At 37.7% G+C, this 21,651-nt stretch overlaps 2 protein-coding genes across 3 annotated transcripts; both read left to right on the forward strand.

The window, feature by feature from the left end:
• Positions 1-17,541: 17,541 nt before the first annotated feature.
• Positions 17,542-18,792, forward strand: LOC140956710 (uncharacterized). The gene has a single exon (XM_073413566.1). The coding sequence runs from the start codon at positions 17,542-17,544 to the stop codon at positions 18,790-18,792; it is 1,251 nt and encodes a 416-aa protein (XP_073269667.1).
• Positions 18,793-18,858: 66 nt separating this feature from the next.
• Positions 18,859-21,312, forward strand: LOC140967099 (uncharacterized). Of its 2 annotated transcripts, none has more exons than XM_073427485.1 (6): positions 18,859-19,173; positions 19,288-19,919; positions 20,022-20,303; positions 20,390-20,661; positions 20,768-20,872; positions 20,965-21,312. In XM_073427485.1, exons 1-4 carry the CDS (start codon positions 18,859-18,861, stop codon positions 20,427-20,429), a joined length of 1,269 nt encoding a protein of 422 aa, XP_073283586.1. In that variant the 3' UTR covers positions 20,430-20,661; positions 20,768-20,872; positions 20,965-21,312. The 2 variants fall into 2 exon arrangements, with proteins under 2 accessions (XP_073283586.1, XP_073283595.1); XM_073427494.1 differs by having other exon boundaries at positions 20,390-20,559.
• Positions 21,313-21,651: the final 339 nt, after the last annotated feature.

A 21,651-nucleotide genomic window follows, 5' to 3' on the forward strand; every position in this document is an offset into this window, starting at 1 on the left:
CACCTTAGGATGTTGATAAAGGACTCTGGTTGGTGGTTCAAACCCCAATGACCAGCAGCCTCTTAAACGAAGGCAAGCAAGCACAACTGCTGCCGCTGGAATTTTACAGCAGCTTCGCTTCAGTTCAGAGGTCATATACGAGTTCTTGGTTGGCTTTTAGCCTATGGCCTTGGACTGGACATTACCTTATTGAGTTATAAAGGTCATGTTTTTTGCCGTTTGTGATTTGGNATAACTCAATAAGGTAATGTCCAGTCCAAGGCCATAGGCTAAAAGCCAACCAAGAACTCGTATATGACCTCTGAACTGAAGCGAAGCTGCTGTAAAATTCCAGCGGCAGCAGTTGTGCTTGCTTGCCTTCGTTTAAGAGGCTGCTGGTCATTGGGGTTTGAACCACCAACCAGAGTCCTTTATCAACATCCTAAGGTGTGGATTGAACCATGGCTAATGGCCCTAGGCCAACCACAATCCAAGCAAACACCCAAGGCAACCGAAACTTGAAACCGAGAACACCAAAAATCTGTATTGTGCGATTGTTTGGATTGCTTGCTGTCACGTGTCGTTCTAGTGGTCATATGATCAACCATGGCTCAATATAGACATGATAAAGTGTTGCATGNTTATTATGTATGGGTACGGATATCCAGTCCAAGGGCTTTGATGATCTCTACCGCCCAGTATATTGTGGTTTAGTCTGATCAGGCGCTCAGGTTATGGGAGTTATGGGCCACTTGCGTAGAACATTATCTCAACAAAAAAATTATGAAATGCTATTTTATGACAAGGCTTTATCGATCAAACATGTTACATACGATTTTCAGTTATGCATGTATTTATAATTACTCATGACACGATTTTTACGTTACGCATTACGATATGATATTTTTACGTTGCATGCGATTTTATGATATATGTACTTGTTATTCATGATATATGCTTGCTGAGTCTTTAGACTCACTAGATTTGATTGTTGTAGGTACTGATGAGGTCGGGACTGAGGGCGGGGGCCAGTGAGCCATCTTGAATCGGCAGTAGTAGGAACCTGAGGACCTCATGCTTCAGTTTATTTATCATTATTATGCAAACTCATTTTTATCACGATGAATTATTTTAAGTTGTTGTTTGAAACAAATATTTACTTCCCCTGCTATTTTAACATTAAATTTTTTATCAGTTTATTTTATGAATGAGGCATGTTATTTATTTTTAATAAGAAAAATTTTAAATAATTCCGCAAATTTACAAATACAAAATACGGGCCTCTACAGCAAAAGAGTCTTTGGCAGAGGTGCCAAGTCACTGGACGTTTGGTTTATATCGATGCGCTTAGGAGAAGATCGACTCCTATTGTAGAGACTCGATATAGTGGACCGAAGTCCGGGAATAGGAACGTACCACCACCTCGAATGGGAGAGTAGGTGGGAGACTTGTTACGTTCTTATTCAAACCGGGATCCCTAGACTAGAGAAGAGTCGAGTCAAAGAGTAAGAGTTAAAGAGTTTGTTTTACAGATTCGTATCGCTTTATGTTTTTATAGATTACGATGCATATTATGTTTTAAAATGTTATATGCTTTTGTATATGATTGCATGAAATGCATGTATACATTGTTTATATTGGGAAATATGTTTCTCAGCGGAATATCCGGCAGTTGTTGTGTTTATATGTGTGCATGACAACAGGTGGGACAGGATCAGGGTCGAGAAGAGCTTGAACGAGAGAACTTAGAGTGGTGATCCGGGCTTGATTGGAAGAAAAAATGGTTGTTTATCACTAGACATGTGATTGTGATTAATAAACACTAGTTGTATGACTTTAGTTGAACAAGTTTTATATTTTGGATCTTGTTGTAGATATTGCACTTGATCTTGTACTTTGAATAAATTAGAGTATATCTTGTTGTAATCTTTTCAGCACTAATGTATGATGTGCTCGCCTTCTAAAAAAAATTTCGACCTAGATTATGTAATTGATTTACTTAATCCCAATGATGATTGAAAAGAATGAGTTAGCGTCCGGGTCCCCACAACAGGTAGTATCAGAGCTGTAGGTCCCTAAGACTGAGATAGAAACAGAGTTGTAGGTCCCTTAGACTGAAATAGAAGCGAGTGAGCGGGGTAGATTGAGTCTTCTTTCTTGCTTCTAGAGTGCTAGCATATGATGTATAGTAATGTTGATTTGCATACTTTTCGTGCTAGTATGAAAGAATGTTTTATTGCTTTAGAAGTTTACCTAATTATATGATTTGATTGGAAATGTGTACTATTGGAGAATGAATCAGAACCGATTCTTGATCAGAGGTATGATGATCGGAGGAGGACTGAGACAGATTTACTAGATTTGATTACTAACTATTTTGATAATCAGATATGCCTCCTCGAAGAGCCCCAGAACAGGGTAGTACGTCAAATAATCCGATGGATGTTACAGTGACACCTATGGAAACACTCTTAAAGAGATTTCAGTCATTCAAACCGCCGACTTTGAAAGACACTGAGACGTCTATCGACTGCGAGAGATGGCTCGATGATATTGAGATGTTGTTTGATTCGCTTGATTATACAGATGAGCGGAGAGTTAAACTTATTGGGCACCAGTTACACGAGGTTGCGAAGAGTTGGTGGCTCACAACCAAGAGAGCTTTGGAACAGCGAGGTACGATGATTACGTGGAAGATCTTCAAAGCTGAATTTTATCAACGATTCTTTCCAGTATCGTACAGAAAAGACAAGGGTGCAGAGTTTGCTAATCTGAGACAAAGTCATCTGAATATTATAGAATATGTGGCCAAATTCTCTACTTTGCTCCGTTTTGCTCCTCATGTGGATGAGAATGATGAAGTTGTAGCTAATCAATTCATCAATAGATTGAATCTTGAGATTTTTACACAGGTAAATATGGTGCTGATGCTTTGAACAGAGCAAAGGGAGCTGAAGCAGGCTTGATCAAACAGCGAGGAACTTCGTATGTTGCTCAGACATAGAGAAAGCAACAACCTCCAGCTCAGTTCCAGCAACCTCCTCCCAGATTTGATAGTGGCGGTAGAAGCAGTGGGAAGAAGGATAATATAAAAGCCAGAGGGAAACAGTTTAAGAAGTCTGGAAGTAGTTCATCTAGCTCCAGTGATTCACGACAGACTGGCCAGAAACAGAGTTATACAGGGGTCTATTGCAGAACATGTGGAGGAAGACATCCAACAGAGCAATGCCAAGGAGTGCTTGGTAGTTGCAACATCTGTCGACAACCGGGACACTTTGCCAGAGTTAGTCCACAACGAGGTTCTCAACGATCCCAAGGAGCGGAATCATCTGGAACAGTGGCTCAGACCGATAGACGATCATCTACTGTTCACTCTTTCCAGCCATCAACTGCCCAGTCACAGCCAAGGCCAGGAGGAAGCCAGACTGTTAGCCAACCTCCGAGACAGCAGGCCAGAGTGTTTGCCTTGACCGAGGAACAGGCCCAGGAAGCACCTGATGATATAGTTGCAGGTAACTGTTCTCTTTGTGGTTATCCTGCTTATGTGTTGATAGATACGGGTGCATCTCATACATTTATCTCTGAGCGATTTGTATTGATGCATGCTTTGCCTGTTGAGTCTCTATCTGCTGTAGTATATGTCTCTTCACCTTTGGGGAGAGGTCTTATATCAATGAATTCTGTTAGACATTGTATGCTGCAGTATGATGGTAATGAAATAGAGTTAGATTGTATTGTACTCGGTTTGTCTGATTTTGACTGCATTATTTGTCTTGATATGCTGACCAAGTACAGAGCTACCGTAGATTGTTTCCAGAAAATTGTACGATTCAGACCAGAGATGGCTGATGAATGGAAATTTTACGGTAAGGGTTATAAAGCTCGAATTCCTTTGATACCTATTTTGTCTATGACTCGATTATTACAGAAAGGAGTAGAAGGATTCCTTGTATTCAGTAGATGTACTGAAGTCGAGTCCTTCATTGGCAGATTTGCCAGTGGTATGTGAGTTTGCTGACATCTTCCCAGATGAGATTCCGGGTTTGCCTCCAGTTCGAGAGATAGATTTCAGCATTGAACTGATACCAGGTACAGTACCTATTTCTAAAACTCCATACAGAATGGCACCAGTTGAACTGAAAGAATTGAAAGAACAGTTAGAGGATTTAATAGACAAAGGTTACATCAGACCGAGTGTTTCTCCTTGGGGTGCTCCAGTACTGTTTGTCATAAAGAAAGACGGTTCAATGAGACTCTGCATTGATTATCGGCAATTGAACAAGGCGACAGTAAAGAATAAATACCCTTTGCCTCGTATTGATGACTTATTTGATCAGTTGCAGGGTTCTTCTGTTTAATCCAAGATCGATCTGAGATCTGGATATCATTAGTTGAGAATCAGAGATTCTGATATCTCGAAAAGAGCTTTCAGAACCAGGTATGGTCACTATGAGTTTATAGTCATGCCGTTTGGTTTAACGAATGCTCCAGCTATATTTATGGGTTTGATGAACCGTATATATCAGAAATATCTTGATGATTTTGTGATTATTTTTATTGATGATATTCTGATTTATTGGAAGAATCTGACTGATCATGCTGAACATCCGAGAATGTATTGAGAACTCTGAGAGCTGAGAAATTATATGCCAAGTTATCGAAATGTGAATTTCGGCTGAAACAAGTTGTATTTCTGGGGTACATTGTATCGAGAGATGGTATTTCTGTTGATCCTAGCAAAGTTGAGGCTGTGATCAATTGGCCTAGACCAAAATCAGTGCCAGAGATACACAGTTTTATGGGTTTAGCGGGCTATTATCGTCGATTTATCAAAGATTTCTTCAGTATTACTAAGCCGATTACTCAGCTGACTCAGAAGAATGCACCTTTTGTTTGGTCAGAGGCATGTGAATCCAGTTTTCTGGAGTTGAAGAAAAGATTAACCAGTGCTCCGGTGTTGACTATTCCATCAGGTACTGGTGATTTTGTTGTTTATTGTGATGCTTCTCACAGGGAACTAGGTTGTGTGTTGATGCAGCGGGGACATATGATTGCTTATGCCTCGAGACAATTAAAGCCACATGAGACTCGCTATCCGATTCATGATCTTGAATTGGCTGCCATCGTGTTTGCATTGAAGATCTGTCGACACTACCTATATGGTGAGAAGTTCGAGATTTATTCTGATCACAAAAGCTTGAAATATCTATTTACACAGTCTGAACTGAATATGAGGCAACGAAGATGGCTTGATTTGCTGAAAGCTTTTTATTGTGAAATCAAATACTACCCGGGGAAATCAAATGCAGCAGCTGATGCACTGAGTCGAAAGGTATGTTCTTTATCCTTATCGACGATTGGTGTCTCGAGTTTGATTGAAGCTTGTCGTCTTTCTGGTTTAGTATTTGAGACAGATTGTAAACCCCTGAGGCTTTGTACCATTCAAGTTGAACCAGAGTTGATTGTAGGAATTAAAGAATCATATAAAGTTGATCAGAATACTCAGAATTCGATTGCGATGGTAAGATCAGGACATCAATCCGAATATCAGGTTCGTGATGATGTGTTATATGTGAATAATCGTCTTGTTGTGCCAGATGTTTCAGATTTGAGACAACAGATTTTGACAGAAGCACATTGTAGTCGTTTTAGTATTCATCTTGGTGGTAGAAAGATGTACAATAATCTGAAGAAACAGTTTTGGTGGAAACAGATGAAAACAGATATCGCAGATTTTGTGTCCAAATGTTTGAATTGCCAACAGGTGAAAGCAGAAAGAAAGAAACCAGGAGGTCTACTGCATAGCTTATCTTTTCCAGAATGGAAATGACATCACATTTCCATGGATTTTGTGACAAAACTACCACGATCATCCCGAGGTTGTGATGCGATTTGGGTCGTTATTGACAGATTGACCAAATCAGCGTGTTTCATTCCTTATCGAATGACATACAGACATGATCAGATGGCGGAGATTTATGTCAGAGAAGTGGTTAGATTACATGGCATGCCAAAGTCCATTGTATCAGATCGTGATCCTTGATTTACTTCGCACTTTTGGCACAGTTTCAAGAAGCTCTAGGTACGAGATTACATTTGAGTACTACATATCATCCTCAGACAGACGGACAATCAGAGAGGACTATCCAGACATTAGAGGATATGCTTAGAGCTGTAGTGCTAGACGTTGGCACTAGTTGGCAAGATTTTTTACCACTTTGTGAGTTCTCCTACAACAACAGCTATCAGACGAGTATAGAGATGGCCCCGTTTGAAGCGTTGTACGGTAAGAAATGCAGATCTCCACTTTATTGGGACGATATCTCCGAGGTACCTGAGATTGGGCCTGACATGATTCAAGATATGACCGAGAAAGTAAAGATGATTCAGCAGAGAATGAAGACAGCTCAGGATAGACAGGCCAAATATGCAAATGTGAGACGTCGACCGTTAGAATTTGAGCAAGGAGTCAGAGTATTTATGAAGATTTCTCCTTTCAGAGGCGTTGTCAGATTTGGAAAAATAGGGAAGTTGTCTCCACGTTATATCGGTCCGTATAAGATTCTTGAAAAGATCAGTAATCGTGCATATCAACTTGCTCTTCCTCCGTCTCTATCTGGAATACATGACGTATTTCATGTATCTATGCTACGGAAATATCTTCCTAACGATTCTCATATTCTTCAGCCCGATGAGGCCGAACTCGATGAAACTCTGAGTTATTTTGAAAAGCCACTTCAGATTCTCGACCGTAAAGAAAAACAGCTCAAAACGAAAACTATTCCGCTTGTGAAAGTTCACTGGAGTCGTCATGGCATTGAAGAAGCTACCTGGGAGACCGAATCAGATATGAGACAGAAATTTCCAGAGTTGTTTCAATGATGTGAGTTTGTATTTAGCTTCTGTTATGTCTTTGTATCTTATATGATTTGATTGCCTGTGATTTCGAGGACGAAATCGTGTCTTAGAGGGGGAGAATTGTAAGCCCTGAGATTATATCACTGTAATCAGATATTAATTAATTGACAGAATTGCAAATAATGAAGATGTAAAGGGCTAAAGTGCAATTAGTGAGATTAAGTGGAAAAGCATGTGGAGGACAGAACTTGTCGCGCACAGAACTTGTCGCGCATATGCGCGGAGGAGAGGCACGCATATGCGCGAGCAGTCAAGCGTGGAGGCAGAATACCTCGCGCATATGCGCGAGCATGTGACATAGCCAAGTGCCGAGACAGTAGGTCTCGCGCACATGCGCTAGTAGTGGACGCGCATATGCGCGAGCAGTTAAGCATGAAAAAAAATGACACATGTCTTGCCATGCAATAAATAGATAAGCTTCTTCTTCATTTCCAATTCAGAAGTTACAGCAAGAAAACGGAGAGCTCCATGGAAAATCCTCAAAGTTTATTCATAGCTTAGCCTTGTGATTTTGCAAGATCCGGCCATCCGATTTTCGATTCGAGCTTAGTTCCGTGCTTCTCTCGTCAAGGGATTCGAAGGGATGTAAGTTTTCTTCATTTCCTGCACGATTTGAAAATACGGGGTCGGAGAAATCATAGTTTCTTGGTATTATGTGTTCATGAGCTTGTAGTGAATTTATAATCGAAATCGGATCGAAGAACGGATACCGTATGCAATTGTTATTTATTTTCCAGCATATTTGAATGAACTTGTACAGATTTTTGGAGTTGTGGCTTAGAATTGTTGATGATTATGAGTTTTTGATCACTGTCTATTGATACTTGAGTTGCCGGGATCTCGAGATTGTGCCGTTATGCCGTCGAAATGTTTTTAGATTGAATTTGATTGAATCAAGTTGCTTTGAATTGAGTTGTGTATTGATATTGTGTCTTGCGATAATGTCATTCCAGATCGGTATCGACGGTGTCGAACTTGAAAACTCAACATCGAAATCGATAGAAGAACGAGCGAGGGTTCTTAGCTATTATACGTTGAAGAACGAAAGGTTATCGATCAAGAGTGAGCTTGATTTCATCTAACCGAACACCGAGAACAGAAAGGTATAAATCAATGTTAAACCGGGAGAGATAACTCGAGAAAGAGATAACTTGAGTTTCTCAAAACCATATACTTATTTGTTATCGTGTTGATATATTTGAATTCTTTGCATGTATATGCTTGTTCTATTGAGATTATAGAAAGGCATGGACTAGACAATAGATATAGTAAAAGAGTCTTTGGCAGAGGTGCCAAGTCACTGGACGTTTGGTTTATATCGATGCGCTTAGGAGAAGATCGACTCCTATTGTAAAGACTCGATATAGTGGACCGAAGTCCGGGAATAAGAACGTACCGCCACCTCGAATGGGAGAGTAGGTGGGAGACTTGTTACGTTCTTATTCAAACCGGGATCTCTAGACTAGATAAGAGTCGAGTCAAAAAGTAAGTGTTTAAGAGTTTGATATACCGATTCGTATCGCTTAATGTTTTTATAGATTACGGTGCATATTATGTTTTAAAATGTTATATGCTTTTGTATATGACTGCATGAAATGCATGTATACATTGTTTATACTGGGAAACATGTTTCTCACCGGAGTATCCGGCTGTTGTTGTGTTTGTATGTGTGCATGACAACAGGTGGGACAGGATCAGGGTCTAGAAGAGCTTAAACGAGTGAACATAAAGTGGTGATCCGGGCTTGATTGGAAGAAAAACTGGTTGTTTATCACTAGACATGTGATTGTGATTAATAAACACTAGTTGTATGACTTTAGTTGAACAAGTTTTATATTTTGGATCTTGTTGTAGATATTGCACTTGATCTTGTACTTTGAATAAATTAGAGTATATCATGTTGTAATCTTTTCAACACTTGTGTATGTTGTGCTGGCCTTTTAAAAAAAATTTCGACCTAGATTATGTAATTGATCTACTTAATCCCAATGATGATTGAAAAGAATGAGTTAGCGTCTGGGTCCCCACATGAACACTCTGCAAGTTGCTAAAATAACAAAATCCGCAGTCGAGAGAAGTGGCGACAATGTTAGTTGCAGAGCCAACAATCTTCTCTCTTCCCACGGTAAGCTCATATAAAATTTTTAAGAGGATTTTGAAATTCAATTTAACTATCATTTTAAAACACAATTTAAAAATCAATTTTCAAATGCCCTTCTTAGAACAGCTAACTCTAATACCAATTGAAGGATCGGTTCGACACCCTTGAAGATGCTTCAAACACAATATTCTCCATGAGCTTCAATAGCTCGTGTTCTAAGAATGTTTACACCGATGAATTAAATCGAGTTAGATTATAAATCAAGCGAAAAACACTCGAAGTAATCATTCGTTAAGAAAAAATGATATATAACTGAAAGTAATGGGAATCAGTTCTGGCACATATCATTTCAATTATGGTAAAAATTGAACTGACGGATGCTCTAACTGATCAAATCAGTTTGAAAACAATAGTTAAACAGTTAAATAACACAGGATATGTTTATGGATGTTCGGAGACTTCAACTGCTCCTACGTCACCCCTTCTACCTCCTCGGGTAGGATACACTAGAAGACTTTGATCTATACAATGATTTGTACAAACCCACTCGGCTTAGGACTTACTCTATTTCTTAAGTGAACTCCTAATCTAGACTGAAGGTAGAACCTTCGAGCCAACACTTGTTTAACGTCTGTGTGTGAAGACAATATACACAAGTTTATTGTCTTTGTACAAAACTCACTCAGCTATTCAATAAGCTCAACTCTGTGATATATGTGAGTGATTGTGTGTGCGTGTGTGAGAACTGAACAATGAATATCACACGAAGGTGTTCTCACACACTGAGGGAAATAGGGCTTCTATATTAAGCTGATAAGATTTTTAAGTGTGCCCTCTCTTCTTCACACACTCGTTCTATATTGTTGGTCTTCACTGATCTTCTATTTATAGATGAGAAACTGATCGTACAGTGAGACTCAATAATTGTATCCGTTGCAGCTTAAATGCATTCCTTAAGATTTGTGTCTCGACTTTTTCGACATTCATTCTGGAACTTTTTGTCTTTAAGTATTGCTGCAACGTCCATTATTGTACCTTGATCGTACAGTTACTTTTGTATCGTTGTGAGTAGCTGGAATCCACTTGGATAAGCTTGTCTTGATCTACAACTGATTGATTCCTAACAGATACTCCTAACTGGTCATCTGAATTGATCTTCAGTTGAGCTGGTGAAATTAGTTGACTCGTCAGCTGATTTGATTTCACCTCTTTCAGTTGAACTGGTCAGCTGGGCTCTTCATCTGTAACGTCCGAAAAATCAGTCCACGTAAACCGCATGCATGCAAAATTATTTTTAATTGCTTAATTGTTTTATTTAATTGCTTTTAAATGCTAGCATGATGTTTATTACATGATTAAATGCATGATTTCATGATTAAATGATAATATGACATGATTGCATGAAATTAAGGATTTTACCCGAATATTCGATAATAGGCAGGGAAAAAAAGACCGGGGACGACCAGGACAAGAATATGTACTTTTATAATGGCAAGACTTCCTAATATGATTTAAAAATGATTTAATTTTTCTAAAAATGTTGGAGTTCGAATGATTTTACGAATCGAGCTCGATTTTTCCCGAGAAACCGGTTTTGGGCAAACAAAGAATTTTAAAAGATCAAAAATATTATTTTATGGAAACTAATTTTATAAACTTTTATTATTTAATTAATTAAGTGTTATTGGGCCAAATTTAATTAATTTAAGTAGGCCCAATTACCCTGAAGCATGCAAGCCCAAAACCAAAGCCCATTAACATGTTAATTAATTATAAATAAGTAATTTAGGTATTCTAAACCTCATAAACTCTCCATCAGCAGCCGTGTACACCTCAAAGCACACACCACAATTTTGAAAACTTGGGAGAAAAGAAAAAGGCTTGTGTTCTTCGTCGTCCGGTCGTCCAACATCGCACCCTCGCCGAAGATCGTATATTTGAGCGTTATAAACGCAAAGGCACATTTTCCAAACCCTTTTAACATCATACAAATAATAATATGCTTGATTTAATTGGTTATGCATGAAAAATATGATGGTTGGATTATTTTTACGGTAGAGCGTATATTTTCAAAAACGCGACAATTTTACGTTTATTTAAAAATCGTTTTTGATTCCAACGGACACGTTGTCAATACATGATAAAATATGATAAATTATGGGCAAAACATGATAAATATTGAAGAGAATTTAGGCTGGAAACCGTAGGATTTATCAAGAAGGGCCGTGGGTTTTTGGTTGGCTTGTTCAAGGTTCATGGATTGTTTGTGTTGCATGGGCACTTGGGGCTCGACCAGGTGTGGAGGTTGGGTCCTAGGGGTCATGGTTAGGTCCTAGGTAGAGTCCTAGGAGGGCTAGGGCTCGTGGTTCATGCTGGGGAAGAGTCCACGAAAGCTAGGACTCTCCCCAAGCCTTTTCGCGTTCAGCTGGTGTAAAGGGAACTGGGGCTCGGTTTGGGGCTGGGCTAGGTGGTCCATCAGGGTCCTAGAATGATGGTCAGGGGCAGGGTCAGGGGCTGGAGTAGTGGGCTCGCTGCTGGTTGAACAAAACGTGAGGAAGCGCAGGCAGCAAAGGAACGCGCGCAGCTTGTGTCTTCTGATTTATGTGCTTCGCTGCTTCGGTCCAGGGCTTGGGCTGGTCTGGGTATGGTCTATACATGGTCCAAGGATGGTTAGGGTGTGCTGGGCTCGGTGATGGAAGAGCCCATGCTAGCTGGTCTTGGGAGAACTAACAGCTTGTGCGCAGGTTTTGGGGCAAGGTTCAGTAGGTTGTTGAGCGGGACAGGGCTGGTTCTTTGGGCTGGGCTTGGTCAAGAGGGTGTCTAGGTGGGTTGGCTAGGGTTTGGCTCGAGGTGGCTAAGGCGTGGCTCGAGTAAATTGGAAGATGGCTCGGTGGTTTCGATTAGGTGTCAATATTTCGAATTTAAGAACAAAAATTGAATCGATGGGTCCACAGGTGTGGCTCATGACTTGGAAGGGTAAAATAAATAATAAAAATGCTATGTTTAAAATTTGAGATCAAAATAATGAGTTTTGGATTTATCCGGGATTTTATCGTCGCACGAAACGCTAATTAAAGAATTAATTGAAAAGCCTAGTTTAATGCTTCCTAAAATTATGTAAAATTATATTTAAGCTTAAATAATTATTTAGAATAATCTCATATCATTAAAAGTGAGAAAAAGATAAATTTGAGAATTTTTACGTACATAGGCAAAACGGTCTTTTTACACTTAAGAAAATACGAAAATGCTTGGCAGCGTCCCGAAGGATCATAACGCATGTTAAATGATATTATATGATTTAAAATGATGATTTTGATGATAAAATGTATTTTTACGATTTATGGTAAAGCTGTGCACTTTATACTGTTTAAAATGCTATTTTTGGAAAGCTGTGCTATTTTATGATTTTAAATGAAATGAAAAATATTTTGAGGGATGTAAATTGACTGTGACAAAATATATGATTTATGATATATGATTTTGTGGGGATAACGTGAGGGAAAAAGGCCCCAGAGGGAACCCATTTACGGGAAAAGTCCCCCGAGAGAACCCATTTATGGGAAAAGACCCCAGAGGGAACCTATCTATGGGAAAAGGCCTCCGAAGGAACCTCGACGATCGTACTTCCACGGTGGAGCCTAGTGCACACCCCCATGGACCATGTGGAGCTGAAGACTGATCAGTCGGCCGAGGATAAAAGCTAGTCCCTTTCAAAGATCAAACTTCACCCAAAATGATATATGATTGGAAGTTTATGATAAAAATGATTTTTATGATATATGATTTATGATGAAGATTAAAGCTATTTTTAAAATGATTTATTTATGCTTAAAGTTATTTTAAAATGATTTTTCTATTTATGATTTAATTATGCTTAAATGATTTTTAAAAGATTTTAAAATGGTTTATTTATTTTCAAAAGCTATTTTAAATAAAAATATGATTTTTAAATGAATGTGAGTGTATATGTATTATTTGCTATCCATGTTTAGAACGTGCTGAGTCATTAGACTCACTAGGTTTGTATGATGCAGGATTTGATGATTTATGGGAGGCGCTGACGCTTGAGTGGATCGAGTGCATCAATACACACCCGAGGACTTTTATGTTTCCGCACTAGTTTTATAGATTTATTATTTAAGAATTTATGTTAATGATTTTATTAGAGATATTTTTATGCTTTATTGTTAGTTGATATTTTTAAATGTCAATTTAGGAATTTTGATTAGTCGATGACTAGGATTTTATTTTATGCACTTGAGATTTAAATTGTTAAATTATTATGATTCATGATTATGGTTGAATTATTTTATTTAGGTATTTAGAATTTATGATTTAAGATTAGAGAAAAAAAATCGAGGTCGTTTCATCATCAGTTGAGCACTTCATCAGCTGGTCGGGCTTTTGAAGGTCTTCTGCTGAACTACCTGTCAGCTAGACAATCAGTTGAACTGGTCTTTGATACTTCAGTTGGACTGATTCAGTTTGGGCAATCAATTAGAACTTTCAGTTTGCTTCTCAAAAGTTTCAGTTTTGGCTCGGTTAACTGATCATTTCGAAGCCTGATCAGTTACAGTTTCTTGCGCACTTTGATAAATCATTAGAAACAAAATAACAAGTTTTGTTAACATTAAAATCAAGATTGCGAACATGAAATGTTCCAACAATCTATCTTTGAGAAAATCGATGATCCTTACAGTTGATCAAATAAATCATCAATTCTAGGCAAGGGATACTTGTTCTTGATAGTGACTCTGTTCAGCTCTATATATTCAATGCAGAGTCTCGTACTTCCATCATTTTTATTCACAAATAATACCGGTGCGCCCCATGAATAACAACTCGGGTGAATAAAACCGTTGTCCAATAATTCTTGAATTTGATTCTTAACTCTTTCATTTCGACGGGTGCTAATCGATAGGGTGTCTTAGAAATTGGCTCAGTGCTCGGCATCAACTCAATAGAAAATTCCACCTCTTGGTTAGGTGGAATGCCAGAAACGTTCTCTGGAAAGACACTATGAAAGTCTCTGACAACCTCAACATCATCTAGCTTATGACTGACATGAACAAGTGCTGAAATAACACATGGTAGAATGACTTAGCAGTCACGTCTCATAAGCTTCATCGCACAGATGCAGGAGATAATGTGCTGCATTTTCTTGTTCCTTGCTACCTCAAAGACAAAGATTTCCCGCTGGACGGTCAAATAGATACTGACCTCTGCCGAAAATCTATTCGAACTTTGAACCAAATTCAAACTCGAACATAGAGGAAAGGAGCAAGGATGTAAAACTGATTCTTGATGTGATAATGCTGAGATTTTATACATGTAGGAAGGTTAAAAAGTTAAAAATGAAATATGATATTTAATAAAAATAATAATTATTCTAACAAGCTTTCGAAAAATCTTGATTATAAATATGTCATTTTTTAAGCGAAAGAGATTTCCATTTAACTAGAAAACTTATCCTGATAACGAGTACAGCACATTGAAAAAATGATAGAATCGAGTCGAATAGGTCAAAATGGGCTTTCAGGTGAAAGGAGTTTAACAAGCGTGCCACTGCCACACCATTGGCTCGAGGCCCAGCAGTTGACCGAAGCCCACGCAGTTCGTGAACAAATATTTTCCTTAACGTCTCGCTCATTTTTAAAATTCTACTGGACATTTTTTTAAAAAAAAATAAAAGCTTCGCAATTTCGAAATAACATTTAAAAATGATCTTAAGTATTTGACAATAAGAATAGCGCAGTTTTAAAATTTCCAAACTCTTCCAAAATTAAACGTAAACGAATAAAAATCTTAAAATCGTCAACGTATAAAAATGTTTATCTCCTTTCAATCTCANCTTCTTCAAAGTACATCTCATACTCTGGCCAGAGATTCCATGCACTATTATTACATTAGATCACATAGGATATCCACACCCGTAGGTGAGCGGTGAATCCCCGACTACAATGCACTGGCTCCTATATGTGTCGCAACTATACCCAACCTCGCCANATCAGCTCTATCGTATCAGCTCTATCGATTGATCCATCTATAAAAACCGTGGTACCCGGCGGCGGGGGACATCAGCGACAGCATTACCCGCCCACTGAGCCCGGGCCTCAGCTCATCATATCTCATGTCATCGTATACATACACATCGTCAGTCACAACCAATTCACATCCTTCAAAAATATCATCATTTTCATCACTTAATAAAAACATGCATATGCGTAACTTTTCCTTTAAACCAAGCATGCAACGTATTTATCATAATTGCGTAAAAATCGTGAAAATGATGCACGAACATTTAAAATATCATATATTTGTGCTCAGGGCGCTGTCAGGACCAAAATCTCACCCCGGGTGCAAAATGACCATTTTTGCCCTGGAACCCAAAAATTATCATTTCACTCCTGGACCTCTAAAATTGACCCGAAACTTACCAAATTCCTTAAAATATCCCAAAACATATTTACAAGCGTTCCTAAATGTAAACTCGAGCCCAATACCAAACTTAACCGATTCGTTTTAAAATTTGGACCGTGGTCCCAGTTTTAACCCGAATCGACTCGTAACTGGATCAAAAATTTCCCAATTCGGTCCATAAATTAGACAACTCATATTCAACCATTTACTAACTAAATTAGGCCCCTTTTTATTTCACTAAACATCGATCAACTCCTAAAATCCCCAAATGAATCTCATAACCGAACACGTCTTTTCCCCCAANCGCGATCCCGAGAGAACACGTCGGTCCTCCCTTCGCGCGCGGCGTTCCTTCCGCTGTCACCGTTGGTTCACCTTGTCGGAAACTACAAAATAAGGCCGTGGAAAGCTTGATTCAAACTTGAAAAGCACTGGTGGAGGCACTTTGAACCCTGCTAAGCATCTCTGGGGGGGTGCTGTTGCGCCCATGGTTTCAAGGTCAGAAGACTGAGAAAGAGAAATGAACCTTTAATTTAAAGCTGTAATCTGTCTTAGCATGAGTGCTGTTGTGAGGTACTGAATTTTGTGTGTGAATGTAATGGGAGAATAGATACCATGTGTACTGCCCTATACATTTTTGAATTGAAGAATATAGGTATATCTTATGTTTACTTCGGTGTCACTCACTTCTCTTTTTATTGTTAAACAGACCTTCGTGTCCTGAATGAGCATCCTCAGATTCAATCCTTTTCTGCATTCAATAGCATTTTCAACCACACTAGATTATTTGGAATTCAATGCTCCACGGTATGTTCTAGTATTTCTAGCTTTGAAGAGATTTTGTATGGATTTGTTCTGGTGTTTAATGCTGTGATATCTCAACCGACATAGCCATGCATTTTGCATTGAGACACATATGAGTTGTTTAGTGTTTTATGACTTCTATATTATTTATCTCAACCATGACATCACTTTGTCTTTCCTTTCAATTTGCAATGGTAAGAACTGTACTTTGTGAGATGATATTGATGAATAAATTAAGAATTTTAGAAAGAAGGTTTGTGCTTTGTGTTCATATTTATGATGCTCAAGATCCTAAGGTAGCAAACTAAGCATCGAGGATGTCAGGATGAGTTTAATAGGTTTAGCTCTTATGTCTATTTTTAGTCCTCTGAAACTCGATTGTGGATCAATAATGAAAAGAGGTAAAAAGTGTCCGGGTATATTTATTATGTGACTACTGATCTACAATTTTTTAGTCCCAAAATTTATGTTCTGTTTCCTGCTTTGGTTGTATTGAATGATATCCACTTTATCAAAGTAGTCCCTTTCAACCTGAATTAACAAAACTGCTATTTTTAATCTTTCAGTGCATGGAATAGATTGTTGACTACTGAGAAATGAGATTTTTTTCTTTTGTTTTCTTTTTCAGAGATTCTAGATTGAAGGTGTAGGGTTATTGTGGAGCCCAAATAGATCCAACAACAGGTACGTCTGATTATTTCCTCAACTGGAGATATTAAATAAAATCAAACGATTTAATCCTTTTCCTTTGTGTTCTTCTATTCTCATTTATAATGAAACATGGGGAGGCACACGATATCTATAATAATATATTATTCAAATTTATTATTTATCTATCAAATATCACATATCCCACTGCAAGTTATTTCGTTTCTATCAACTTAATATAATCTATAATTTACCATTTATTATTACTAAATATTAAATTTTGTGATAATTATTAAAACAGTACTTTATATATTGAATTATATACGCGCAATGCAAAAGTTAATTAACTTAGTTTTCATTAAGAGTATGCAGTCCTCCAATAAATAAATAAATATATATTTTTGTGTGTGTGTGTAAAAATGATTTTTATTTGTTTAAAATATAATGATGTATGAATAAGTTTTTTTGTATTTAAGTTTTTTTATTTATTATGTGGTGTTCTCTTATAAAAATGTTTGGAATATTTTGGGAAAGAAAATTTGGGATAACATGTGACACCTAAGTAATTATATAATATAAATTAAATTATCATCGTGTATATATGTGCGTGTGTGTATTGATAAAATCTCATAATTATTTCATACAAATGAAAAAGGTTTGTTCACGAGATGGATAAGGAATGGATGCATCTGCCTTCTAGGCTTGTACCCGAGTATGAAGAAGGGGTAAAAAAATTTATAGCACAAGCTAGGAACTATGCAAAAACACGTGAAGTAATCTTATGTCCTTGCAAGCGTTGTAAAAATAAGAAATATATGAAATTTGACCAAGTGTACGATCACTTAATTATTAAGGGGTTCGATCCTTCTTACACTATTTGGGTCTTCCATGGTGAAACTTATAACTCACAATCTCAAGCTGAAGGTAGTTCAGGAGAAGTTCAGAAAGAGAATGAAAGTAGAGAGGCATATCACTTATATAAAGATGTTTTTCTGCCAGAAGAAGAGGTTGGACACACTATGTCTGAGGCAAAAGATTATGAGTTTGCTGATTTATTAAAAGATGCGGAAACTCCTCTCTTCCCTGGTTGTACATCTTACACAAAGTTGTCAGCAGTCGTCACACTATACAATTACAAGTCTACTAATGGTCACACAGACAATAGTTTCAATGAGCTCCTTAAGATCTTAGGTGACATGCTTCCAGAAAACAACACACTTCCAGAAACTGTTTACACGATGAGAAAGTTGTTGAAACCATTTGATTTAGGATATGGGAAGATTCATGCTTGCCCAAATGATTGTTGTCTATTTAGAAAGGAGCTTCAAGATCTGGACTCGTGTCCAAAATGTGGATCCTCAAGATGGAAGATAGACAAAGTCACCACCAAAGTTTGTAAAGGAGTTCCTGAAAAGGTCCTACGGTATTTTCCAGTGATACCAAGACTGAAAAGGATGTTTACATCAAAACAAAAGGCTGAAGAGTTGATTTGGCATTCCAAACACAAAAGTCAAGATCATATGATGCGTTATCCAATTGATTCAGTAGCTTGGGATACGATAGATCATAAGTGGCCTGATTTTGCATCAGATCCTAGAAATCTCCGCCTTGGTCTTGCAACAGATGGATTCAACCCTTTTGGTGACCTTAGTTCCAGATATAGTTGTTGGCCAGTTATTTTGGTCAATTATAACCTTCCTCCATTGTTGTGCATGACAAAGGAAAATCTTATGTTGACATTACTGATTCCAGGTCCGAAGCAACCGGGAAATGATATAGATGTATACTTGGAACCCCTTGTGGAGGATTTGAAGGAGTTGTGGGACACCGGTGTGGAGGCGTATGATGCATTTAGCAAGTCAATGTTCAATCTGAAAGCTATTTTGATGTGGACAATCAATGATTTTCCAGCTTATTGAAACCTATCTGGATGTGTCACAAAAGGGAAACTCGGTTGCCCAATATGTGGTGAAGACATATGTTCTATGTGGCTTAAGTATAGTAGAAAGTTTGCATACATAGGCCAGAGTAGATTGCTTGCACGTAATCAACCATTTCGTCAGAAAAAGAAGTGGTTTAATGGGAAAAAAGAGAGTAAAGGGAAACCTAGACCTTTGAATGGGTTAGAAATTGCCGATGCATTGAAAGATATTGAAAATGACTGGGGTAAAAAGCAAAAGGGTGAGACTATCAACACTTTGAGGAGAAAGAGGAAGAAGCAGGATAGTTCAAAAGAGGTACAAAAGCCAGTTCAAAGGTGGAAGAAAAAGTCAATTTTTTTCGATTTGCCATATTGGAGTGTAAGTTATTTTGTACTCTATTCATTAGATTTTGCAAATTTTTTATTTTGTGTTCCTAAAATGTTAGAAAAACTCTGAACTAACACTATGAAGCTTGTTGATGGTTACCTTTAGGTCCTCTTGCTACGTCATAACTTAGATGTGATGCATGTTGAAAAGAATGTCTGCGAGAATATCATAGGCACATTGTTAAACCTGAAGACAAAATCCAAAGATGGTGTGAATGCTCGAAAAGATTTGGTACACTTAAAAATTAGACAAGAATTACATCCTCAAGAAAAAGGAGAAAATAAATATCATTTGCCTGCTGCCCCGTACACACTGTCTAAAAAAGAAATGGATGTATTTTGCTCTAGGTTGAAGAAAATAAAGTTACCCGATGGATATAGCTCAAATATTGGTAACTGTGTTTCTGTAGAAGAGCGTAAGCTTATTGGGCTGAAATCTCATGATTGTCATGTTCTGATGCAACAATTACTATCAGTAGCATTGAGAAATCTTCTACCGAAAGGTCCACGCAATGCTATATTTTTGTTGGGTGCATTTTACAATGAATTATGTCAAAGAGTATTAGACAGGAACCGTTTAGAACAACTCGAGGAGAATACTGCTGAAATTCTATGCATGTTGGAAAGGTATTTTCCACCCGCTTTCTTTACCATCTCGGTTCACTTGACAATTCATTTAGCAAGCGAGGCTCGCTTGTGTGGGCCAGTCCAATTCCGTTGGATGTATCCATTTGAAAGGTATAAAATAATCATTAATCTTTTTGACAAATTTTATATTATAAAAAGATTTAGATTTTGCTATCAACACTTCTTTCATGTGAATTTTGCTTTGTGATTTAGATTTATGAAAATACTAAAAGGGTATGTGAAGAACCGGGCAAGACCAGAAGGTTGCATAGCCGAGTGTTACCTCGTAGAAGAACGAATGGCATTTTGTAGTGCTTATATAAAAAATGCTTCTAGTATTGGTGTTCGTTCTAATAGGAACGATGATTTGGAATATGGATTATCAGAAGGTCGTCCAATTTGTAAAGGGAAAGAAAAGATTTTAGAGGATCACGTGTTACAAGCTGCACATCGATATGTGTTGTTCAATACTGCAGAAGTTGAACCTTACTTACAGTGAGTATAATTAGTTTCATATTGTTAGTCTTGATCTATTACATATCTTGTGTATTCTAACATCTCCATTCAAGTATTTTAATTAGGATGCACATTGACGAGCTTAAACAAACAGATCATCGTTGATGATGCAATTAGCCTTTTGTTTGGCAAGGAAGCTCGGGGTAGAGTGCGCGGAATGGGCTTCGGAGTTACACCATCGAAAGTTGGAGCTTCTGTGAAACAAAATGGAACTGTTCAACAACTTCAAACTATGGTACAAAGCCTTCAACAACAAATGCAACAAAATCAGCTAGAAATACAAGAAATGAGGTCCATGTTTTTACAAAGTATGAATAAGCAAAATCAGCAAGAACAGGTTAGTAAAAACAACATATAAAAAATATGCTTGGTATATATACACACTTAAATGCTGTTGAATTATCATGATTACATCGCTTGACACGATTTTATTGTAAAATTAGGTTGCTAGTGGTGGTGTTGGTAGTGGTATCGGGAATGAAGTTGGTAGCAATGGTGATATCGATATTGGTGCCAAGAAAAATGGTGATTTTGATCATGTTTCTCAGGTAATTATCTTTAAATTATGTAATTTTAAACCGCAAAATTGTTACAAAAATAAACACGGTTGAATCAATAACTTTTCATTGTTTATTTACAGTCAAATTTGAGGAATGTGAGTCTTGGAGATATTCGTGCTAATACTAAATGTAAGCTGCTTCATTGGTGTGCTGATGAATTAGTTGTGGCAGAAGGTCGAATTGCATCCACAGATCCAAACACAAAAGTGCATCACGTTGTTCTTGGTAGATCTTGTTGGAAAGTTTGGGTTGATAAGGTTTTGGTGGAGAAGGTGGACCTAATTCGACCAAATGATGAAATGCAGTTTCTCCAGGACGCGATAGGAAGCACAGTCGCATGGTTATCTAAATTTATAGTACTGTGCGATTGATACATATTCTACTGATTTGTGTGTATTGAAAGTTTAATCATTGTTATATATGTACCAGCTAGACGTTGTTACAGATTTCTTATCTTGCTTTGGATTTTCAGACTTTCTGTTTTCATATACTGAAAAACAATGACTTTTATCAATTTTGTGTTGATTAAACTTAAATTTACACTAAATTTTTTGTAAAATTTTGGTTTATTGTTTGTGTCCATTCGATTGATTTTTTTTAACGAATTTGATTTTATCGGCTTGCAAATGAACGATATAGAATTTGTTTGCATACTGCGGATATGAATATTAACAGCACAGCTGCAGATAATATTATCCGCGGCGTGCGTGCATGCGCACGCCGTTGATAATCTTGATAATAGTATCCGCGGCGTGCATGGGCACGCC

This window comes from Primulina huaijiensis, chromosome 2 (assembly GCF_012295235.1).
Source record: "Primulina huaijiensis isolate GDHJ02 chromosome 2, ASM1229523v2, whole genome shotgun sequence".
In the NCBI taxonomy this organism is placed as follows: domain Eukaryota; kingdom Viridiplantae; phylum Streptophyta; class Magnoliopsida; order Lamiales; family Gesneriaceae; genus Primulina; species Primulina huaijiensis.